Source organism: Oncorhynchus nerka, linkage group LG15 (genome assembly GCF_034236695.1).
Source record: "Oncorhynchus nerka isolate Pitt River linkage group LG15, Oner_Uvic_2.0, whole genome shotgun sequence".
In the NCBI taxonomy this organism is placed as follows: domain Eukaryota; kingdom Metazoa; phylum Chordata; class Actinopteri; order Salmoniformes; family Salmonidae; genus Oncorhynchus; species Oncorhynchus nerka.
This window is the reverse complement of record NC_088410.1, coordinates 34396386-34419771: the sequence shown is the minus strand read 5'-3', so window position 1 is coordinate 34419771 and position 23386 is coordinate 34396386. Positions and strand designations below refer to the sequence as shown.

At 44.1% G+C, this 23386-nt stretch overlaps 2 protein-coding genes across 4 annotated transcripts; one reads left to right on the top strand and one right to left on the bottom strand.

Annotated features, from left to right (window-relative positions):
- Positions 1-2042: 2042 nt before the first annotated feature.
- LOC115142497 (UPF0575 protein C19orf67 homolog) lies at positions 2043-7216 on the bottom strand. Of its 3 annotated transcripts, none has more exons than XM_029682015.2 (8): positions 6831-7216; positions 5951-6023; positions 5590-5788; positions 5249-5393; positions 4841-4941; positions 3945-4181; positions 3563-3724; positions 2043-2561 (listed from the first exon to the last, which is right to left on the bottom strand). In XM_029682015.2, the coding sequence occupies exons 2-8, from the start codon at positions 5997-5999 to the stop codon at positions 2489-2491; spliced, it is 966 nt and encodes a 321-aa protein (XP_029537875.1). In that variant the 5' UTR covers positions 6000-6023; positions 6831-7216; the 3' UTR covers positions 2043-2488. The 3 variants fall into 3 exon arrangements, with proteins under 3 accessions (XP_029537875.1, XP_029537873.1, XP_029537874.1); XM_029682013.2 differs by having other exon boundaries at positions 2043-2583; positions 6831-7213; XM_029682014.2 differs by having other exon boundaries at positions 2043-2583; positions 6881-7213.
- A 1017-nt stretch (positions 7217-8233) lies between these two features.
- LOC115142476 (uncharacterized) lies at positions 8234-15634 on the top strand. Its single transcript, XM_065000694.1, has 11 exons — positions 8234-8239; positions 8281-8388; positions 9420-9615; positions 9727-9780; positions 9872-10067; positions 10169-10205; positions 10333-11647; positions 13646-13738; positions 13898-14916; positions 15011-15119; positions 15490-15634. The coding sequence occupies exons 1-11, from the start codon at positions 8234-8236 to the stop codon at positions 15606-15608; spliced, it is 3252 nt and encodes a 1083-aa protein (XP_064856766.1). The 3' UTR covers positions 15609-15634.
- Positions 15635-23386: the final 7752 nt, after the last annotated feature.

Here is a 23386-nt window from a genome sequence, read left to right as displayed (position 1 = left end):
TTTATTTACAGAAAACTCAACTAAAAACTTCAAAACTGTGCTAGAACTAAATCCTAAATAAGAACTAAACAATCAAGCAATTGCAACCAACACGAGTGCTGTATTATAGCAGTCTGAATTCAGAATACATGTGTATGAATATAGAAGTATAGAATGCTCAAATATAGAACTTTAGAATCTTTGTCAAACATACAGTGGGCTCCAAAATTACTGGTACCCCTGACTGGCAATGCACAAACAATACTTAAAAATATATAAATATAAACTCAAAACACCACCATGTGAGAAATACTGTACTTTATTTATGTTTCAATGGAACCCACCAAAATCATACATTTATTTAATACAAAATACATTTCACCAAAATCAAGGTTTCATAATTATTGGCACTCCTCATTTAGTACTTAGTGCCACCACCTCTGGCAAGGATAACAGCATGGTCTTTTCCTGTAATGTTTGACAAGGTTAAGGAACACATTTGGATGGATTTTGGACCATCCCTCTATGCAGATCCTTTCAAGATCCTTCACATTCTTGGGTTTGCGCTTATCAACTGCCCTCTTCCACTCAGCCCACAGGTTTTTGATTGGATTGAGGTCCGGTGACTGAGATGGCCATGGCAGAACTTTGATTTTGTTGTCACAGAACCCTTTCTGTGTGGATCTTGAGGTATGTTTTGGGTCATTGTCTTGTTGGAAAGTCCACATACGGGAAAGTCCCAGCCTTCTGGCAGATGCAACCAGATTGTCAGCAAAAATTGCTTGATACTTGATGGAATTCAATACATCATCAATCTTAACCAGTGCCCCTGGACCTATGGAATTAAAACAGCCCCAAAACATCACTGACCCACCACCATATTTCACCAAGTGTATGAGGTGCCTCTCCTTGTATGCATCTCTGTTTCGACACCAAACATGCCAATGCTGTATCTGACCAAAATACTCAATTTTGGTCTCATCTGACCAGAGCACCTTCTTCCAATCATAATTTTAATGATGTTTGGCAAACTCCAAGCGCTTGCGTCTGTATCTTGGGGTCATTAAGGGCTTTTTTCTGGCAACCCTTCCAAAGAGCCTGTGGTTGTGGAGGTGGCGTCTTTTTAAACCTGGTGACCCCAAGACGCCACCAAGGCCTGCAATTCTTTCACAGTGATTCTTGGGGATTTTGTTGCTTCTCTTCTCACAATCCTCCTCCCTATCCTGGAGGGCAAAATGCATTTGCGTCCTCTACCCATGAGGTTTTCAACTGTTCCATATCTTTTGAATGTTTAAATAATTTCCCTGGCAGTGCTCAGTGGTATATTCCATCATTTGTGGATCTTCTTGTAGCCATTACCAGATTTTTGAAGGTCTACAAACATCTGTCCCTTTTGAACTTTTCTTTTCTTCATGGTGTTGGATGACAAAGGGATATTGCATGCGTGTTACCTCATTTTTATACCCTAGTGAAAAAGGAAGTGCTGTAATGGCTCAATATAGTTCATTAACACTTAGATAAACGTAGATAAGTGGAATTTAATTCCTGGTTTAATTTTGGTAGATGTTATTTACAATAATATTTAAGGGTGCCATTAATTGTGAAACCTTGATTTGGAGGACATTGATTTTTAATTAAATCAATAAATTATTTTGGTAGGTTCCATTAAAGTATAGTATTTCTCACGTTGGTATTTTGAGTTCTCTATAATGATATTGTTTATATTTTTTAAAGTATTGTTTGTGCATTGCCAGTCAGGGGTGCCAGTAATTTTGGAGCCCACCGTAAGACATTGCGATGTCACCACTAGATGGTTCAAGTGAGCAAAAAATAACTGCGGCAAGGAAAAGTATTCTGAAACAGAACGGTCTTCATTCTGCCTAGTTGTCACAGTTGGCTATTTACTCCATTGTTTACAAACAAATCATTTACACTTTAAGTACAGTACGGAGACCCCATGTTTTTAAAATTTAAAAGTACTTTTGTTTAATGTAACACAATAATATATTTTCAATAAATTGTTTTATTTCATAAAATAATGCTCCCGTACAAATGAATGACAGGTCAATACTTTTATTCTTAACATCATACAAAATGATTTCCAACAACCACACAATACAGTAACATACATTAGCGCTCAATAAAATCTTGAATATGAACAGACATCAGATACAGTTCAAACGTATCACTAGCTGGTAGGGAATTGGTAATAAAACTTGCTGTCTTTATAAATTATATTCATTTTTATACAATACGTAAGGAACCTTAAGGAAAACATTGGCTAGTAGGAACGAGAGTTCAGCCCTTAAAAGTCCTTCCTAATAGTTACTTGGATTTGAAAACATTAGCCGAACATAACACAATGTAAAACTAACAATAAGCCATGTTAAATCCTTTAATCAACGAGAACATGATATGACCAAAGGCAGTACTAGAACAGTGGCTTGTCTCTGTTATGTTGTTTCATGACTGGGGCCTGCCACTGGGCTCTGTTGAGAAAACAACATCCTCACAAGGCAGTCAGTAGCGGCGCAGGCAGAGGGCTCCTCCACTCCCAGACACAAAAGCCTGTGGTACCCAGCCTGTGGAACACAGCACAGCACCCTGGAATGAACACACACACACACACACACACAGTACTTTTTATTTTTTTTTAAAAATTCATTCACCTTTACTTAACCAGATAGTCTAGTTGAGAACAAGTTCTCATTTTACAACTGTGACCTGGCCAAGATAAAGCAAAGCAGTGTGACACAAACAACACAGAGTTACACATGGAATAAAACAAACATGCAGTCAATAATACAATAGAGAAAGTCTATATACAGTGTGTGCAAATGAGGTAGGATAAGGGGGGGTGAGGCAATAAATAGGCCATAGTGGCGAAATTATTACAGTATAGCAAATTAAAACACTGGGGTGATAGATGTGCAGAAGATGAGGGTGCAACTAGCGGTACTGTGGTGCAAAGGAGCAAAAAATGAATAACAATATAGTGATGAGGTAGTTGGGTGGGCTATTTACAGATTGGCTATGTACAGATGCATTGCCGAAGTCAAGGATCAGTAGGATAGTCAGTTTTACGAGGGTATGTTTGTCCGTGTGAGTGAAGGAGGCTTTGTTGCGAAATAGGAAGCCAAGTCTAGATTTAATTTTGGATTGGAGATGCTTAATAGGAGTCTGGAAAGAGAGTTTACAGTCTAACCAGACACCTAGGTATTTGTAGTTGTCCACATGTTCTAAGTCAGAACCGTCCAGAGTAGTGATGCTGGACGGGTGGGTAGGTGTGGGCAGCGATCGGTTGAAGAGCATGCATTTAGTTTTGCATGCATTTAAGAGCAGTTGGAGGCCACGGAAGGAGAGTTGTATGGCATTGAAGCTTGTCTGGAGGTTAGTTAACACAGTGTCCAAAGAAGGGCCAGACGTATACAGAATGGTGTCGTCTGCGTAGAGGTGGATTAGAGAATCACCAGCAGCAAGAGCGACATCATTGATATATACAGAGAAAAGTTACTCTTAAGTATTCTTTAAACAAGTCAAAGATGAAAGAGTGTTGCGTAGCGATCTGAGTGTGACTTTGTACCATTCGTAGATGTCATCTTTTATGGGTTCAGGCTGCATTTGGACCCACTGACCGATTGACCACATCTTAACCACATTGCCTATAGCAACCGTCTCCCCTTTACCCACTCCATCGCCCCCCTCAGCTGGATCCTCAGTGACTTCCTCGTAGCACAGGAAGTAGCTGCTCGAGAAACACACACGCACAGTCACACACACAGTCACACAGAGGCAGTGAGATGCCATCTGATCGACTGTTCTTAGGCCTGAATTCCGAAATGTACATTGTCATCGAACATCTCACTTCAAAAGAGTCCCAAAGTTCTCTTGGCACTAATATTACAATGATTGTTTATTGGCATGTTATGCCTTACTTTAACCCTTTCTCTACCCCCCTCACTCACTACTCTGTCTCAGTGGCTCGCTCTTTCCCTGCTACTGGCCTGTCCTCCTCTGGATGTCCCTCCTTCTCGCCATCCGTTTCCTCCTGTAGGCTCTCGCTGGGTCTCTCCACATTCCAGCGCATGCGTTTGTACAGGCCAGTGTGGACCCCAGCCAGGTACGGGGCTAGACGACAGTACCTGTATATGGACAGTCCCACACGGTCTATCTGACACTTGCCAATGTAGAAATGGGAGACACTGGAATGGAGAGAGAGGGAGAATGATAGATACATAAATGGTTGGATGAAGAATTGTGGAATGAATGTCAGACGAATGAGAATAAGGGTTGACAAGTCCATGCATCTGTCCTCTATATATCTGGGTCATACTCCGCAATGTTCCATTTGTGGATCTAAATACAGGTATTCAAGAGTAGGTGTTGGTACATATCGTCACTCTCTGATGAAAACCTTGCAACTAAAATCGTGTTGAAAGCACTAACTCTCAATGTAATCTGAATGTTTCATGACTCTAAGACCAAGAAAATGTATTCAAAACAGCTTCAGAAATGTCAAAATATAATGTTTGTTGAAAATAATAATAATATGGGAGTTTTTTCAATTTCTTGAAAAGTGTCTGTTTTGGAGATGAGGTTTTTACCCGACAGCGGCGATATGCGTTTGTATGTGCATCTGTGTGTTTGTGGTGGCTCACAGCCTTCAGATGTTATGTTGTAAGTACCAGAGGAGGCTGGTGGGAGGAGCTATGCCGAATGGCTCATTGTAATGGCTGGAATGGTATAAATGAAACGGTATCAAACACATGGAAACCTCATGTTTGACTCCATTCCATCTACTCCATTCCAGACATTACAATGAAGCCATCCTCCAACCAGCCTCTTCTGGTAAGTACAGTACCTGGCCGGCTCAGCCTCCTCCAGAGAGAGAAAGTCAAAGGAGGCATAGGTCAAGACCAGCTGCTCCAGCCTCGCACACAGCTTCTGGGAGAAGTCTAACAACTGGAGAGATGGACAAACACATAAATACACAGACAGACAAATACACACACTTACTCCATACACACCACTCTCAGTCTACAACATCGCTCTTGATCCTTCTCTATTAGTTCTCAAACCTCTCCTAAGCCTATATTCTTGTCCAAAGTTGATTCACAGAGACATTTATGTTGGTTTGAAGTGTAGAATACATTTAATATCAATAAAGAGTGCAAAGGGAAGGGATCACTGCCTCTACCTCCCTTTCCAACCAAGTTGCATGAATTAAGGACAGATTCATATGAGTAGGGTTGAGTTTCGAGGCTCTTACTCGTGAGCGGATGTACATGGGTAGAGGCCTGCGCTGGGGCAGGGTGCTGCGAGCTGTCGACTCCAGGTAAGTGAAGTAGGGCTGACAGGTCCGCAGGAAAGTAGGAACCACGCAAGCAAAGATTTCCTTCTGCAGAATATCACTCCTGCAGACAACACACACACGGTTATGTCACAGGACAGGGCTTCATTATGTATTACTTTAACCCCTTTGATAAACAATAAATGTAAACCCTACTAATGTAATTGCATAGTTAAGCTGCCCTATTCATTGACTCACCTAACCTCTACCTATCATTATCTTAGACTGCATTAACAACTTTCCTAACTGACTAACGTTACCTGGATAAAAGGTTTGTTTGAAACTCATCTGCTTTAGTCAGCAGGTACTGGAATTGCTGTTCAATGGGTCTGAGCTTCTGATCCATCAAGTTGATATCCTGGCCTGACGACATGGACTCCAAATTCGCATCACCTGTGTTGTCAATTTGGTCGCCACACGAGGGCGCCAAAGCACTATCCTCTACATGCGCCACAGAGTCTGAGAAATTTCGGGAAATTATGTTGACTTGAGTTTGATTAGCCGAGTCAAATCAAATTGTATTGGTCACATACACATGGTAAGCAGATGTTATTGCGAGTGTAGCACGTTTTTTTGTGTACATAATTATTAAGCTACCTAGGCATTTTGACAGTAACTCACCTGTGTCTGGTGATGATTCAGGATTATTTTTCGTCTCCCCCTGTTCCATGCTTTCTTTGTAGCCTCAATACAGCTAGAAGGAATTGACATCTTAAACTATAAATGTAATAACATGTATATAAGAAACTGTCAAGATGTTACTATTCCCTCTGCTAAACTATACTGGAATGCAGCCCTGGGACAAGTGAACTGGAACAAAGTATCGCTGTTGTCTGGCAAATATTGTGTATCTAATAAGGTGAAAGAAGTATCATACAAACTCATTAATAGAATCTAGAATCTACCATAGAAAGACCTTTATTATACCTAGATTCAAAATAGTTACTGATAACAAATGTGTATTTTGTGGTTGTGACCCAGAAACTCTTGACCACTTATTTTGGGACTGCTCTTATGTCAGAAGATTTTGGAGTGAGTTAGAATATTTTATTTTAAAATGAACGACAATTAATATTACATTTGAGAGACTCTGGTATTATGTTATTTTTTTATCCAAATGATATGGACCCTGATTGAACTTTCATTCATTTGTTTATTTTTCATGTCTGATTCTTTATCCATAAAATGTAGTGGGCAGAGAACAAACCCCTCTTCACATTGTTTACGATAGAATTGAAATATTATTTTGAAATTATCAGTAAGTGTAAAGACCAATTAATAATAACCCATGTTCGCTTTCGGTTGACACCTCGAAATCCTTCATCCTTCATTAGCTAGCTAGCTTTAGCTTGTTAGCTAGCTAGCAACTGCAATTTAAGAAACTGTTTTCTTGTGTGTTGTATTAATTGAACACTTCACAAGTTGTTACAACTTTCTACGGGTACTTAGCCAGTATTTTCACGAATTTAGGATAGTTAGCTATTAACTAAGTTACACCTACGCCACTTTCCCCACTCTGAATCATTGTAGAGCTCATGTGCGGCGCCTTACACCGTCGGTCCAAGAACTTGACAAGTACGGTTTTCAACTGGTCTCCGTCTCCAGCCTCCTCTCTTTCCCTTGGCTTCTACATCTGACGCTCAGTCCCGTCTCAAATGAATTTGTCAGTCTGCAGGCTAGCCTAGCGCGATAACTACTACCGTGAGCGCGTGAAGCGACCCCTAGAAAAGATCGAGCGGAGCCCTCTGCTGGCCGAAACATGCACAAAACCTCTTGACAGTTATGTGGGTTTATTTATATACATAATTGGAGATAGACAACCATTCTGTCTATGCAGACTAATAAATAAATGATTGCAAAATGACAAAAAATTACCATATATCTTACACCACTGTCATTGTCAAGCCAAATATCATCGTTTGTTTGACAACACTGGTATGAAAAAAATATGCTTTGATTTGTCAATATTAGTATCCATACTAGCTACATGAATAAAGTTATTCTAACTCTATTATACTAATTCTGTTATTCTAACTCTATTATTCTAACTATCAAAAGTTCAGAAGTTAGTTTGCGGAGTGCAGACTGATGACAATCGGCTCGACATCGATGTATGTCTCTTTCGGTTCTTGCCACCAGAGGGAAACATTGATATATAAAACCCCATTGAATCAACGTGATTTGGGTTACGTTACATTTTAAACTTTTTTGGAGATTTCGTATATGATCAGAAAATGTATTAATCTCCCGGCGTGGTCACTGTGCGCTGTTGTAGTTGGCGTAATAGTGTATGTTGTCATGACATAATATATGAGCCTATGACGCAAACAACAAATTATTAAATTGATTGGCTCAGTTGAGTTGATAGTTTGCATAGGACAGTCATCCTCATGTTCAAAGACATTACTTCGCCTGGACAAGATAATTCTGTGTAACTGTAAGTATTGTATTAAAATGTTCAAACATTTTATAAAAAATGTATTTGTTTATTATTTTTCTATCGTTGTACAGGTCCAATCTGAAGGATGTCTTAAAATAAAATGAGTAAAAGTCATAAACGGTTGAGGAGAGTTCGTCTAAAGGTAATTCTCATATACGAAGAAAAACATATTTATCTGTGTGTCTCCGTAATGGGGAATTGTTTTTGTAGTACAACCATATGCCAGAGGTTTTAAAACCTCTCCTAGAGGACCCCCAGACATTCCACTGTATTCCACAGCTAGCACACCTGATTCAACGTGTCAACTAATCATCAAGCCCTTGAATAGGTTTTAATGGGGTTTGCTTGTTTAGGGCTACAACAAAATTGTGAAACGTCCGGGGTTCCCCAAGGAGAGGGTTGAAAACCACTGGCCTATGCAAAAACAGACTGATATGCTTTATGGTTGGAAAGGAGGACTCAAAATGGAGGTCTCAAGTGTAATTTAGTTAATTTTGTACCTATATCCCAGGCTGGGACCCTCCAAGCTAGTGTTGGAGAACAGGTGCCCCAGACAGACGACCATGGTGGACCAAGGCTGCCAGCACTGGTGGACTGCACCAAGAAGAGCCCCCTGAAGGTTAGAAATTGCTTTTGAGTTTTGTTGCAAAACGTTTAGAACAGTTCAGAGTGAAATACCTATCTGTTCAATTGGAAAACATTCCAAATGTTTTGCAATATTAGGCATGCTTAATTACACTCCAGGAAAACCTCTCAGAGCGGACTGGTTGGCTCTAAGCAACACCCACCCACTTCAATTGTTTTGTTTTTAATTTATTATTTACCTCCTTTTTTCCCCAATTTTGAGGTATTCAATTGGTAGTTAATCTCTCATCCCTGTAACCCCCGTACGGACTTGGGAGAGGCAAAGGTCAAGATCCGTGTGTCCTCCGAAACACAACCCAAACCAAGCCACACTGCTTCTTGACACAATACCCACTTAACCTGGAAGCCAGCCGCACCAATGTATCAGAGGAAACACCATACACCGGGCTACCGTGTCAGCGTGCACTGCTCCCGACAAGTTCATCCCTGGCGGCCTAACCCTCCCCTAACGACGCTGGGCCAATTGTGCGCCGCCCCATGGGTCTCCTGGTCGCGGCCACAGAGCCTGGACTCGAATCCAGAATCTCTAGTAACACAGCTTAGACCACTGTGCCACTTGGGAGGCCACATCCACTCAGAAATGATTTGCCTTAATTGGACATCTATTTTGATTGGTTTGTTAGTCAAGTGGATAGTGCTGACATTCATATGCTAATGATGTATAGGGCTAAGACACGCTTGTCCATTTTTGGTCGCTGAATGTTGCTCAACGTTCTTGCTGAACGCGTCCCTGGTTGTATAAGGACGCTTTGTTTTGACATTTTTACGTGGTTTTAACTGAGAGACCAGTTGGTTGAAATCTAGTAATATGTCATGTTCTCAACCAGAAATTTGTTTAAAACGGGATAATGATGCATGGGTCACTTACTAGTTAGAACCAATAGCATTGGAATTCTGATTCTAATTCTAAGGTTAACCCTTATGTCACTTAGTACCACCATGCCTATGGTGAAATAGGTGGTTTCTATGGTGATATGATTTTGCTGCTGTCGATGTTTCTCTCAGAACTTTGTGCCGAAGCCCCCACAAGGCCCCAGGCTGAGCAATCAGGCAATGATGGCCAAGGTTGAAAAGAACGCCAGAGAGGCCATTGAGCCCAGAAGGGCTAGGGAGGCCAATGCAGAGGCAAAAAAAACAAGCCGCCAAGTCATTGGTGTGTTGGCGCTGCCTCCACCTCTTCTATCTCCGACAACCAGTTACAGTGAGTATTGATCACCACTTCCAAAATACCTGGATTTATTGATATAATTATAAAAGGACATACAATATGGTGGAAGGATCAACTAATGACTCAACTCTCCTCTTTCTGTAGGTGTCCTGCCAGCTATCAAGAAGGGCACTAAAGTGACGAAGGTGGAGACAACAGGTGGGTTTTGGTGACACAGTGGTTATTCAATAGAATCGTTGTCGTGGTTACTAGCTTGTTCGGTGGTAATTCTTATAGTCTTCTGTTTCAGAGCCACCAGACCCCCTGACACCTGAGGATGAGGTGAGAATGAACTCCTCTCCATCTGTTGATGACCCCCTGACCCCAGAAACCCCAGAGACTGATGTCACCTCCGATGCCACTTCTCTGGTGGACCCACCCCGTGAAATGACACCTGAGAATGTAGAGGAGGCGTTCTCTCTGGAGGACATCCTGAAGTGTCACCCGTGAGTCCTGCTCTGAACCATGTTATGTGCAGTAGAAAAAATATAATCTAGGAGCCAGTCTACTCACCAAGGATTCTTGTTGTTTGTTTTTTATTTTCCAGTCAGCGGAAGCTCATCAGGAAGTTCCTCAAACAAAAGGTAAGTCTCCCATTTCTACTTCTTTACTGACTCTAATCATGCCAACAACAACAAAAAAACGTGTACCTTAAAAACTAAAAGGAAATGCTGTCACTTAAAGTTGTTGTTTTCCGTATTTCTTTCTAAGAATGTGACCATAAAAGACCTGGAGGACATGTCCTATGTGGTCCTCCTGCCAGCGATGGCTCTGCTCAGGAGCTACAGTCCAGAGTCATCCCACTCCTCCTGCCAAGGGTCAGGGGTGCTGAACATCGTCTCGGAGATGTTCCACTGGCGGAGCTCTGAGCCGAAGGGGAGGCTCTGGGGCGGGCAGCCCCCCACGTCCAATTCTGAGACAGACAAGGAGCTTCAGGGTATAGCAGACATGGCTGTGAGTAACATCCTGAGGAATGCCCAGGACGACTTCTTCTCCTCTGGTGTGAATGACTTGGAGACGATCAATCCAAACATCACTCTGACCAAAGAGAGGCTCTCCAGCATCTTCTCAGAGCTGTTCAGGGATGCCTGTGAGAGTGCCCAGGAGGCTGCCAGACGGATCCACCACATGAGGTCTGGAAGAGGCAACAACAGCCGGAATGGGAGTCGGCCTGGGTCGTCACAGGGATCGAGCAGATCCAACATGCCAGAGTTGCCGTTAAACCTCTGTCAGCTGGCAGAGTGTGTGGATGCTCAGCCACTATATCTGGAACATCCAAGTGTGTCCTGCTCCAACAGAAGTGGCCTGCACCCCCTTCCAGAGCAGGGCTGGATGGAGGAGCATATTGGCTCAGCCCTAGGTCAGTTGTCCACCATTGAGGCAGACATGGGCGAGTTAGAAAACTTCACCAGACCTCTGCCACTGGAAAATGGAGACGACAGCTCATCCAACATGTTGTCAGGGCCATCCACTGCCTCATATCCATCCACCTGCCTGTCTTCTCCAGATGTGACCTCAGAGGGAAGGGCCCACTACCCCATTATGGCCCTGGAAACCCTCCAGGAGGGGGAGGACAACAGCTGGAGTCGCTCTGGGTCATCACAGAGATCAAGACGGTTCAACCTCTGTCATCAGGCAGAGGAGCTGGAGAGGGTTTACCTCCAGAGAGACACACTCCACTCCAGCGTCAGTGTGGGAGAACTGGGGTCAGTGAGGTGGGCCAAGGGAAGGGATGTCCATAAAGCCCTCAGCGAGGGGTCCTTCCCTGTCTTTGCTCTGCTCAGGGAGAGGCCAGGGGAGATTTGGCCGAGCACTTGGGACATGGAGCACAACCAGCCTCCCAGCACTCCCACATCCAGCAAGGAGGATTTGTGGGACAGCGACTCCACCTGGTCTCATGGGGTTGGGGAGGAGGAGGGGGCAGAGCCTCGTGTGAGGTTGGCAGCTATGTCGGAGGGGGGCAGCTCCCAGATCCTGACCTCCCAGACCTCCACCTCACTCTCCAATCATGACAAGAGGGCACTAGGTTAGTTATTATGTAGTCTTGTCTCCTTTTACCCCATTTTTATTGTTGTTATTGCCATTTACACTGTGACCAAGATGTTTTGGGGTGAGGGCGTTGTCGATGGGGGGAGGAAGTATTTTTCTCCGCTCTGCTGACGAGTAATAAAGGCCTAGTTCACAAATTTTGTGAGAAAAAGAATAATCATTTACACTGCTCAAAAAAATAAAGGGAGCACTAAAATAACATATCCTAGATCTGAATGAATGAAATATTCTTATTAAATACTTTTTTCTTTACATAGTTGAATGTGCTGACAACAAAATCACACCAAAATGATCAATGGAAATCAAATTTATCAACCCATGGAGGTCTGGATTTGAAGTCCCACTCAAAATTAAAGTGGAAAACCACACTACAGGCTGATCCAACTTTGATGTAATGTCCTTAAAACAAGTCAAAATGAGGCTCAGTAGTGTGTGTGGCCTCCACGAGCCTGTATGACCTCCCTACAACGCCTGGGCATGCTCCTGATGAGGTGGCAGATGGTCTCCTGAGGGATATCCTCCCAGACCTGGACTAAAGCATCCACCAACTCCTGGACAGTCTGTGGTGCAACATGGCGTTGGTGGATGGAGCAAGACATGATGTCCCAGATGTGCTCAATTGGATTCAGGTCTGGGGAACGGGCGGGCAAGTCCATAGCATCAATGCCTTCCTCTTGCAGGAACTGCTGACACATTCCAGCCACATGAGGTCTAGCATTGTCTTGCATTAGGAGGAACCCAGGGCCAACCGCACCAGCATAAGGTCTCACAAGGGGTCTGAGGATCTCATCTTGGTACCTAATGGCAGTCAGGCTACCTCTGGCGAGCACATGTGCGGCCCCCCAAAGAAATGCCACCCCACACCATGACTGACCCACCGCCAAACCGGTCATGCTGGAGGATGTTGCAGGCAGCAGAACGTTCTCCATGGCGTCTCCAGACTCTGTCACGTCTATCACATGTGCTCAGTGTGAACCTGCTTTCATCTGTGAAGAGCACAGGGCGCCAGTGGCGAATTTGCCAATCTTGGTGTTCTCTGGCAAATGCCAAACGTCCTGCACGGTGTTGGGCTGTAAGCACAACCCCCACCTGTGGACGTCGGGCCCTCATACCACCCTCATGGAGTCTGTTTCTGACCGTTTGAGCAGACACATGCACATTTGTGGCCTGCTGGAGGTAATTTTGCAGGGCTCTGGAGGTGCTCCTCCTGCTCCTCCTTGCACAAAGGCGGCGGTAGCGGTCCTGCTGCTGGGTTGTTGGCCTCCTCCACGTCTCCTGATGTACTGGCCTGTCTCCTGGTAGCGCCTCCATGCTCTGGACACTACGCTGACAGACTCAGCAAACCTTCTTGCCACAGCTCGCATTGATGTGCCATCCTGGATGAGCTACCTGAGCCACTTGTGTGGGTTGTAACTCTGTCTCATGCTACCACTAGAGTGAAAGCACCGCCAGCATTCAAAAGTGACCAAAACATCAGTCAGGAAGCATAGGAACTGAGAAGTGGTCTGTGGTTATCACCTGCAGAACCACTCCTTTATTGGGGGTGTCTTGCTAATTACCTATAATTTCCACCTGTTGTCTATTGCATTTGCACAACAGCATGTGAAATTTATTGTCAATCAGTGTTGCTTCCTAAGTGGACAGTTTGATTTCACAGAAGTGTGATTGACTTGGAGTTACATTGTGTTGTTTAAGTGTTCTCTTTATTTTTTTTGAGCAGTGTGTGTGTGTGTGTGTGTATGTATGTATGTATGTATGTATATATATGTATATATATATATATATATATATATATATATATACATTTATCGGGGGTGCAGCACCCTCGACACCCCTACTTCCTGCAGCTATGACTGGGCTGTTTCACAGTCTCCTTTTTTCTCTTCTCTCTCCTGTTCTTTCTACTTTTCTGTAAAGTGTTTTGTGACATGTGTGTGTGTGAAGCAACACTTTAAATAAATGTTGATTTGACTAGAGGCCATCTGCCAGGTCCTGACTGCCTGGATGGAACAGATGCTGAACCGGACCTGCAACGACGTTTACAGTGCCAGTGTCATCATCCAGAAAGGTACATTTATAACCTGTTTACCATTATGACCAGTATTAACCCTGTAATAACCATATAATAACTTGTGCATTACCATTATAGTAAATGTACCAAATACCGCATAGTGCTATACATGGATATGGCTTTGAACCAGTTCAAAATTTGAGTGTGTTTTATTAGGATTGGATTCTGGTGCCAGGGACAGTTTCCCTGACACTCCGTGTCCTTCTTCATCAGAGGAAGAAGATGAGGTGGTCGCGAGTGTCGTGACTTTCTTACACTCGGAGCCCTCCACCTCAACCAAGGCAGCTCCTGCAAAGACCCTGGCGGTCAACCCCTGTCTGGATGAAGATGAGGTAGTCCCCAGCACCTCCATGATTGAGGGCTCCCTAACGACCACTCAGGCAGCATGGGCAGCTTCTGCACAGATCTTGGAAGAAGAGGTTGGGGGAGCTGATGTCTCTGAGGTGAGTATCGGCTCCCTGACCCCCACCGAGGCCAGGCAGGACCTCCTGGAGAAGATTCCCTCTCTCCTGCCGGGTGAGATCCTCATCGAAGAGGACATCCCCCTTCTCAGCACTCCCAGGGACACCGTTATGAGCCCCCAGACCCTGAAGCTCATCCTCCAGGGCATCATGCGCCGACTGGAGGCCTCAGAGTCCCCCCAGGCTAGGAGGGCCAACGACCCCTTCAGGCTGATGAAGGATCTCTTTCTGGAGGTCCAGCATGCCCTTAAGTATGCTGACATCTCTGTCCTCTTCAGCCTGGAGGAGAGCATTCAATTCAGGGGGGAAGATGCAATGAAGGCCATCGTTAAGGCTGCGGCTAAAAGGTTGTCCCTGCGCTCGGACTCCAACCGGGCTCAACTGCGCGCCGTACGCTATGGTGGCGAGAGAGCCATCTATTGCATGGCAGACACCATCGCAAATGTCATAGACGACCACGCCCAGGACTGGAGTTCTGACGGCCATTTTGGAGCAAGTAGGAGCCGTGGTAGGGGGAGGTCACGCTCCTCCTCAAGCTCCTCAAAGTGTGACATCACCCTCGCAGAGGAACTCTTGGCCCAGGGGGAAAGCCTGGAAGAGGACCAAGAGGATGTGGCTGCGATCGACGACAACAAGAAATGTGACTCTGCTAGCTTGGAGAAGGCCAGCAGCAGCTCCCTCTCCATAGACCTTGTGGACAGCACCTCCACACAGGTAAGCAGACTACCATTAACCAGTAGGTTGTTAAGTTATTGTAGCTTTTTGATTGAGGCACCAACTCATATCTGTTTCTCTCTCTACTAAGAAGACAGGGAAGGACAAGGCAGTGAAGGAAGGAGTGGGGAAGTCAGGAGATTGGAAGCGTGGTTGCAAGAAGACCCTGAAGAAGAACAAGATGGCTCCCCTTGGCACTGATGGTAAGTCCTCCTTTCTGTTAGTCAACATGTCTATATGTCTTCAACAAAATGATATTATTTCACCACATTGTAATGTTAGGGGAAGAGACTATGATGAAGTTATCAGGGTCTTATTTATTAAACGGCAGTAACAGGGAGGAACTTCCATGAACTAAAATAATTGTGTTTTTGTTTTCCGTTGCAAAAGTTTATTTTACGATTTGCCCTAGTAGATCAAATCAAATCAAATGTACTTTGTCACATACACATGGTTAGCAGATGTTAGTGCGAGTGTAGCGAAATGCTTGAGCTTCTAGTTCCGACCATGCAGTAATATCTAACAAGTAATCTAACAATTGATGTCATCCCCTGTTCTCTGTCACCTGTTCAGATACTGTGGCTGATGAGCCAGGAAAAAACCAGTGTCTCCTCCTGCGGATTACAGCTGCCCTGGCAAATTTATTTTGCTTCCCCTGCAAAAAGAGAAGTGGTAAAAAGTTCAAGCCATGATGAATCCCCCCATAGCCCAGCCCAGACCTATTTAATTAAATAAATATGTACTTGCATCTATTTTGAACCTCTTTTTTGAGTTTTTAATAGGCCTACTGTAGACTTCAAATTCTTAAGTGCAAATTGATGTGAGTACTGCATCAATACTATAAGTTCACTGTGCCGGTCATTTTGAGTTCACTGTGCGAGTCATTTTTGTCCATCTAGGCTTTAACACTTTTAAGTGTATTGGTATTGACACAATAAGAGTCAATAAGAGTTATATTTGAGAATTTTCTAATTTGGTCTTTCTGAGGGAATACATCTGCAATATACTGTTAATAATGTTAATTGGAAATGAAAAATACTTCTGGAAATGTACAAAGTAGAATAAATCATGTTCTTGCCTTTGACAGTTTAGATCATTCAAATGTAATAACTTCAGGGTGGTGGCGGTCACAGAGTTAGTGTTGCAGGAAGCAAATTTCTGCTTGAAAAAGCTAGCCTTGGCTTTTCTAACTGCCTGTGTATAATGGTTTCTAGCTTCCCTGAAAAGCTGCATATCACGGGGGCTGTTCGATGCTAATGCAGAACGCCATAGGATGTTTTTGTGTTGGTTAAGGGCAGTCAGGCCTGGGGAGAACCAACGGCTATATCTGTTCCTGGTTCTAAATTTCTTGAATGGGGCATGCTTATTTAAGATGGTTAGGAAGGCATTTAAAAAAAATAACCAGGCATCCTCTACTGATGGGATGAGATCAATATCCTTCCAGGACACCCCGGCCAGGTCGATTAGAAAGGCCTGCTCGCTGAAGTGTTTCAGGGAGCATTTGACAGTGATGAGTGGAGGTCGCTTGACCGCTGACCCATTATGGATGCAAGCAATGAGGCAGTGATCGCTGAGATCTTGGTTGAAGACAGCAGAGGTGTATTTAGAGGGCAAGTTGGTTAGGATGATATCTATGAGGGTGCCCGTGTTTACGGCTTTGGGGTGGTACCCGGTAGGTTCATTGATAATTTGTGTGAGATTGAGGGCATCAAGCTTAGATTGTAGGATGGCTGGGGTGTTAAGCATGTTCCAGTTTAGGTCGCCTAGCAGCACGAGCTCTGAAGATAGATGGGGGGCAATCAGTTCACATATGGTGTCCAGAGCACAGCTGGGGGCAGAGGGTGGGCTATAGCAGGCGGCAACGGTGAGACTTGTTTTTAGAGAGGTGGATTTTTAAAAGTAGAAGTTCAAATTGTTTGGGTACAGACCTGGATAGTAGGACAGAACTCTGCAGGCTATCTTCGCAGTAGATTGCAACACCGCCCCCTTTGGCAGTTCTATCTTGTCTGAAAATGTTGTAGTTAGGGATGAACATTTCAGAATTTTTGGTGGTCTTCCTAAGCCAGGATTCAGACACAGCTAGAACATCCGGGTTGGCAGAGTGTGCTAAAGCAGTGAATAAAACAAACACTAGGGAGGAGGCTTCTAATGTTAACATGCATGAAACCAAGGCTATTACGGTTACAGAAGTCATCAAAAGAGAGCGCCTGGGGAATAGGAGTGGAGCTGGGCACTGCAGGGCCTGGATTCACCTCTACATCACCAGAGGAAAAGAGGAGAAGTAGGATAAGGGTACGGCTAAAAGCAATGAGAATTGGTCGTCTAGAACGTCTGGAACAGAGAGTAAAAGGAGGTTTCTGGGGGTGATGAAATAGCTTCAAGGTATAATGTACAGACAAAGGTATGGTAGGATGTGAATACAGTGGAGGTAAACTAGGTATTGAGTGATGATGAGAGAGATATTGTCTCTAGAAACACAATTGAAACCAGGAGATGTCATCGCATGTGTGGGTGGTGGAACTAATAGGTTGGATAAGGTATAGTGAGCAGGACTAGAGGCTCTATAGTGAAATAAGCCAATAAACACTAACCAGAACAGCAATGGACAAGACATATTGACATTAAGGAGAGGCATGCTTAGTCGAGTGATCAAAAGGGTCCAGTGAGTAATGAGGTTGGTTGGGGTCACGGCTATTCAGACTGCTAGCCGGGCCATCGGTAGCAAGCTAGCATAGGATGGAGGACTGTTTTTAGCCACCTCTTGCGTTTCCGTCGGTAGGATTAGTGGGGTTCCATGTAGTAGAGGGGATCAATCCAATTCACACAAAAAAATAGCTATAGCTATAGAGGACAAAGAAAAAAGAAAAATAAATATTGCAGATGTATTCCCCATAATATACTCCAGCAAGCAATAGCCTGGAAACTGCCCACGGTAAAATAAAATAAACACCTGTCCACAAGGAAATTTGATAAAAGACATGATGATGTAGGCTATGTTTATTTAGCCTGCTCATTACCGCTATCAGATGTAAGCAGGCTGTTTCTGGTGTGCATTTTCATAGCCTTTGTGTGATGTTTTTCACCTATCATCACCTATGACCAGGTGCTCCTTTGCTCTTCCGTCTGTCTCCCTCTGGCAGTGTCAAATTCTATGGTAAGCAAATATCCCATTTGCATGCCCTGCGACTTGTTGTAGTTTTATTCAGCTATAGTTTGAGTTTCTGCTTATATAGTGATAAGGAGGCCATAGGGAAAGGGGATAACTAGTCAGTTGCACAGCTGAATCCATTCAACCGAAATGTGTCTTCCGCATTTCACCTTGCCGGCTTTGGAAGTCGAACCAGCAACCTTTCAGTTACTGGCCCAACACTCTTAACCTCTAGGCTACCTGCTGCCCAGTAGAGTGCATCTCTCTCTCTCTCTCTCTCTCACACACACACACACACACACACACACACACACACACACACACACACACACACACACACACACACACACACACGTATTGACCTAATGGCTTGTTGGTGCCCCATTATGGCATTTGCTTAATGTAGGCTAGTATATATCCACTATATATTTTCGGGTTTGTTTTCAATATTAGATAATGAGTTTACCTTGTAGATTTGTGATATTAAATACTTTACAGTCATATACTTTTGATTCTACTGTAACTGTACTCCATTTATCTTCTGGTTGTGATTACATGAACACATTATTACTTGTAAGCAGAGTAATACCAATAACAGTTGTTTTGTGTCTGGCTAAATTGCAAATTTGGGATAGGGGAAAGATAAGCAACAGTGTTCATTCGGAGAAGTTGGAAACGACAAATCCATGGTCTGGATATTGTCACATGATACCTTGGGCGCGCTCATGCTACCTACCGTACACGTTGTGCCAGCGCATCCGCGCGCAGCCCCATCAGAAAAAAGTGTAGCCTCTCGCTCAAGCCATCGTCGGCAATGCGCGGACAGACAAGGCGATATTCCTCTGCCCTCCAAAACCGAACGAAGAGCAAACAACAACGCTTTTACCGGTGACACCCTTCGGTCATTCGGTACTTTGCTCGAGGGAAGCATAAGGTCGTCTCGTTTGAAAGAAGGCTTTTGTTGCATGTGATACTTGGGAGACTGACGCGTGTTTCACGGATGTTACTACGAAGACGGGGCTCGACAGTTTTTCTGCCTCTGTAGCGTTTTATGTTAGCAATGGATCTCTATCCCTCTTCTGAGTGTTACGCGGATAGGGAGGGAGTCGTGCCGTCTGTTCCCCTTGTGCTCTAGCTGTTGATAGCTAGCCTTCAAAGAAAAGAACAATGAGCTGAATCAAACAGTTTTGTTTTAAGCTTTTATCGTATTGATATTTTTAAAGACCCTCACCCGGGAACATTGTGTATTTGTTGAACGAACCATTAGTCGGAACAACTAGAAAAACATTTTGGGATCACCAGCTTCTTTGGGCAGTTGAGGCGACACAACAATGGGATTATTTTTGACCATTGGTTGAGAATTGTTTTTAAAAGTTCCTTTATCTCAGACAATATAGTGGTGAGGTTTTTGTACAGAGCACACATTTGAGCGACAATTGGATGAATTGATCATCTAGCTGCCTAAATTCATTTGGAGTACTCCGGACAATCGCATATGTCCAGTCTAGAACGGAATCATCACTGGAACAAGACACAAAGAACAACGATGGCGAATGACTCGATACAAGTAAGTTGTTACGTTGCTGTTACAGTGTAATGACAACGGTGCTATAATGTACGTTATCAATAGCTGGGGTATCTACCATTAGACATCAATGGCAACTCAATGCGGTGTTCTATTTTCTATTGCTAAATAATAATTTATCTGGATTTACGACGATGCAGTACGCTCTTTGTGCTCTGTATTTTGTCTATACACTTGTGGTGTCCTGCATTGTAACCTTGGCATGTTTCCTCATTGGTTCCTGATTGCAGCCAAATGCATATGCGAGGAGCTACTGGGCGGGTGTTTGACACACACAAACACATAAATACACACACATCCCAGTGGACCTCACCAGTTCTCAGAACCATCTAGACTAGAGTCTGAGAAGAACCAATAGCAGTCACAAGGTTCCCAACCTTTTTGGAATGGACCGTTTTCAAGAGGTGGTGGTGGGGGGGGGGGGGGGGGGGGACATGTTTGTGGCAACACGTTATTGCTAACTCATTTCTGACAGTTTGAGTAATGCGCTTCGACTATAACAAGCACTTTGAAGAATATTAAAGAGAATGTGAAATACGAAAAGGAAATTCACACCACTGAAGTGACTGACACTGAGCTGGGGTAATTTTGTCATTTAGACTACTTTACTTGACTGTATCCGGATGCAGGATTTTGACAGAGTTGGTGCAATGATTTATGTATTTGAACATCAAGACTGATGTTCTTTACATTGGGGGTTATGAACAACTCAGCACAGGTGTCACCACCACTCACAAAGACACTAAGTTCCTCTTGCCTCTGCTCTAGTTTAGTGACAAGTAAGCAGTCGGTCCTCTTTTTACCCCAGCATTTACCTCGTGCGTGTCAGCAAGTCATGAACCCAACTCTGAAGTGTGTTGAATAAAGCTTCCTGTTTAAGTGCTGCTTTCCCATCTGACTGTTGATAAAGCTCTGCACTGGGTTAGTAAGTTATTTCACCCTTCTTTACTAACTAGTCTTGATGATGTCATCGAGTCACACTGCTTGCCACATGGGTTTGCTGTACTATTGAACATCTTTTTTTCACACTCTGTTATCAGGGCTGATTTATTCATTCACGTTTTCAAACCTATTCCAATTTCTCTCATTTGTTGGAACTTAAATCGTCTTCCCCCAAATAGGCCTAACTGGCTTACGATTCCATACTTTGCACCGTAGCCAATTATTTGTATAGCGACAGTACAAGATAATACTTGAAAGCAGTACCAGGCAGGAGGTAGTCACCTCTCTCTCTCGGGGTCGGGTTTTCCCGTCTTCATAGCCTCGGCAGGTTCACACACAATGGGAGGAGGGCACAGCTGAGAGAGGGCAAGCTTGGGGGACTGACTCAAGCCACAGTGACGAAGTGGGAACTCTGGTTTGGAGGCACAGACAGAGAGCCATTCTCCCCTCAGCCAACACGTACACTGGTCTGGTCTGGTGACTCAAACTGAAGGCCTCTGCTGGCCTGGCAGTTGATCAAGTCTGTCATAATCAGACTCCAATGTCTTCAGTGGTGGGGAGGTTTAGCTTCTTCACAGCACACCTTTTTGGTTCCCACACACACAGGAAAACTGATACAAAATAAGCCGAATCTGAACCTAAACAGCGTCACACTTCCTCCTAAAGGTCAGGGGGAACCAGAATGGAGTGGGGCACAGGGATGTTTGCTAGTGAGAGCAGATGTTTTAGAAGGGAGAATGTTGGATTAAATATCCCTGAACATACATTCATCTATACTTTTTTTCAGTTTTGCATGTTCACACACACTAAAGACCGACACTCGGGGTAATGCATACGGATCATTCACTTAAACAGCTGCATGACGTAATGAGACTGCTATGCACATATCTCAAGCTTTTTCAGCAAGCCAAGGCCCTGTGGCCATGTAGGCAGACTCACACTAGCTAATATATTAGGCCATCATTGTAACATAAGAATTTGTTCTTTACTGACTTGCCTAGTTAAATAAACAACATGCTACCAGAGACAATGAGAGCCATGCTGTTCACAATTGAGTTGCCAAAGCTACTTCTTTGATTATTTTTATTTTGTATTTAAGAGGAATAGGCCGTATGCTCTCGATTTATAGGAGAATGGTATTTCCTTGTTGACTCTTATCCGCAGAACTTTTCTTGTTAACTGAGACATTCCCACGCACAGGACTGTGTCCTTACTGGCTGTCACTGACTGCCCCCATCTGATGTCCCTATTGGCTATCTTTGATCTTGGCTCTTGCTGGTCGACACAGTCCATGCACTGATTTCTTACTGGCCACTGTCAGACTGTGTCTCCATGCGGTGTCCATGCTGGCTGTCTGTGTTCCACTCCCAGTAGCACAGTGTGATGGTCGTGGGGGGGCTGTAAAGGGCATTATGCTGATGATGAGGTTCCATAGCAGCACAACGGCCCCCATTGTCCTGACTGCATCTGACTCCCAGATCACATTCACCAATGCACTGTGTTTCCCCATCCTGTCCTGGTTGGCCACACCTTCACGAATAGGTTAAAGCAAGGCCCCATGGTGTGGCATCATGGCTGTGTCTGTTTGTTTTGTGTGGGAGTTTGTGTCTTTTGTCAATGGCCCACAGGTCGAGGTGGAGTACTCACTTTTGTGTTGACATGCTTTCACGTGTGAGTGTGTTGTTGGTGTAGATGTGTTTGCCTATTTGGGCCATCTGATTTGTATAGCGAAGCCCTAGTTTTGTGTGTGCATGTGTGTCCAATGTCCATACACGTGCCCCTGCGTATTTTGTCCTATGTCGCTCCCTGCCATCCCCTGTGCGAACATCCTGCCGTCCTCATGACCTCGCCCCTCTGTTGCAGCCCCTCCCTCCCCAGTCTCAACCTCATCCACAGTTCACACCCTGCCATGACATCACCTCTCCACTTTCCTCTCGCCTTTCCTCTTTCTCTTTTGCTATACACCGTAGCCAGACTTTGTGTGTGTGTGTGTGTGTGTGTGCGCGTGTCTGTCCACTCACAGGCAATGGAGCCTCTGATGGAACGTGGTCATGCACCAGCTGCTCTCCCCGTCTCCGTTCTTTCGCTGACTCCTCGTTTTTCCACACTGAGTATGGAGGGATGGGGCCTCAGGAACTTATCCAATGGGTATAATTAGATAACGGTAGTCTTTTTTTATTGGGATAGTTCAGGATTTTGGCAGTGAAGCCCTTTATCCACTTCCCCAGTCAGATGAACTTGTGGATACCATTTTCATGTCTCTGCGGGCAGTTTGAAGGAAGTTGCTAACTAGCTTCAGCGCAATGACTCGAAGACTGTAGACTTCGCCATTGCGCTAAGCTGTTCCCATAGACTTCTAGTCATTGCTCTAACGCTAGTTAGCATTGGCCCACGAAACTACTTCTAACTTTCTTCATAATGTTATCCACAAGTTCATCTGTCTCTGGGAAAGTAGATAAATCCCAAACTATCCATTTAAGAACTTTTACAGCAGTTTGTCACTGTGTTGTTAGACATGTTCGGTGTTGGTTTTCCCACTGTTAGCCTATTTGTTTCACTTCAGGGCAGATCGTGTGACTGTGTGTCCGATTTTATCTTCAAAGGTGCAGGACGTTAGTTGCACTACTTCAGCAGAGTAAAGCTCAAATCAGACGTCTATATCCCAGATGGGCTTTTTCATAACTGCTATGGATTGTGTACATTGCATGGTAGGAGGGGTATTATTTATTGAAGGGAAGTAAACATTGAAATTGTGTTTGGGTTGTTCAGTCAGGGCTGTAAATGTGATTTTGAGT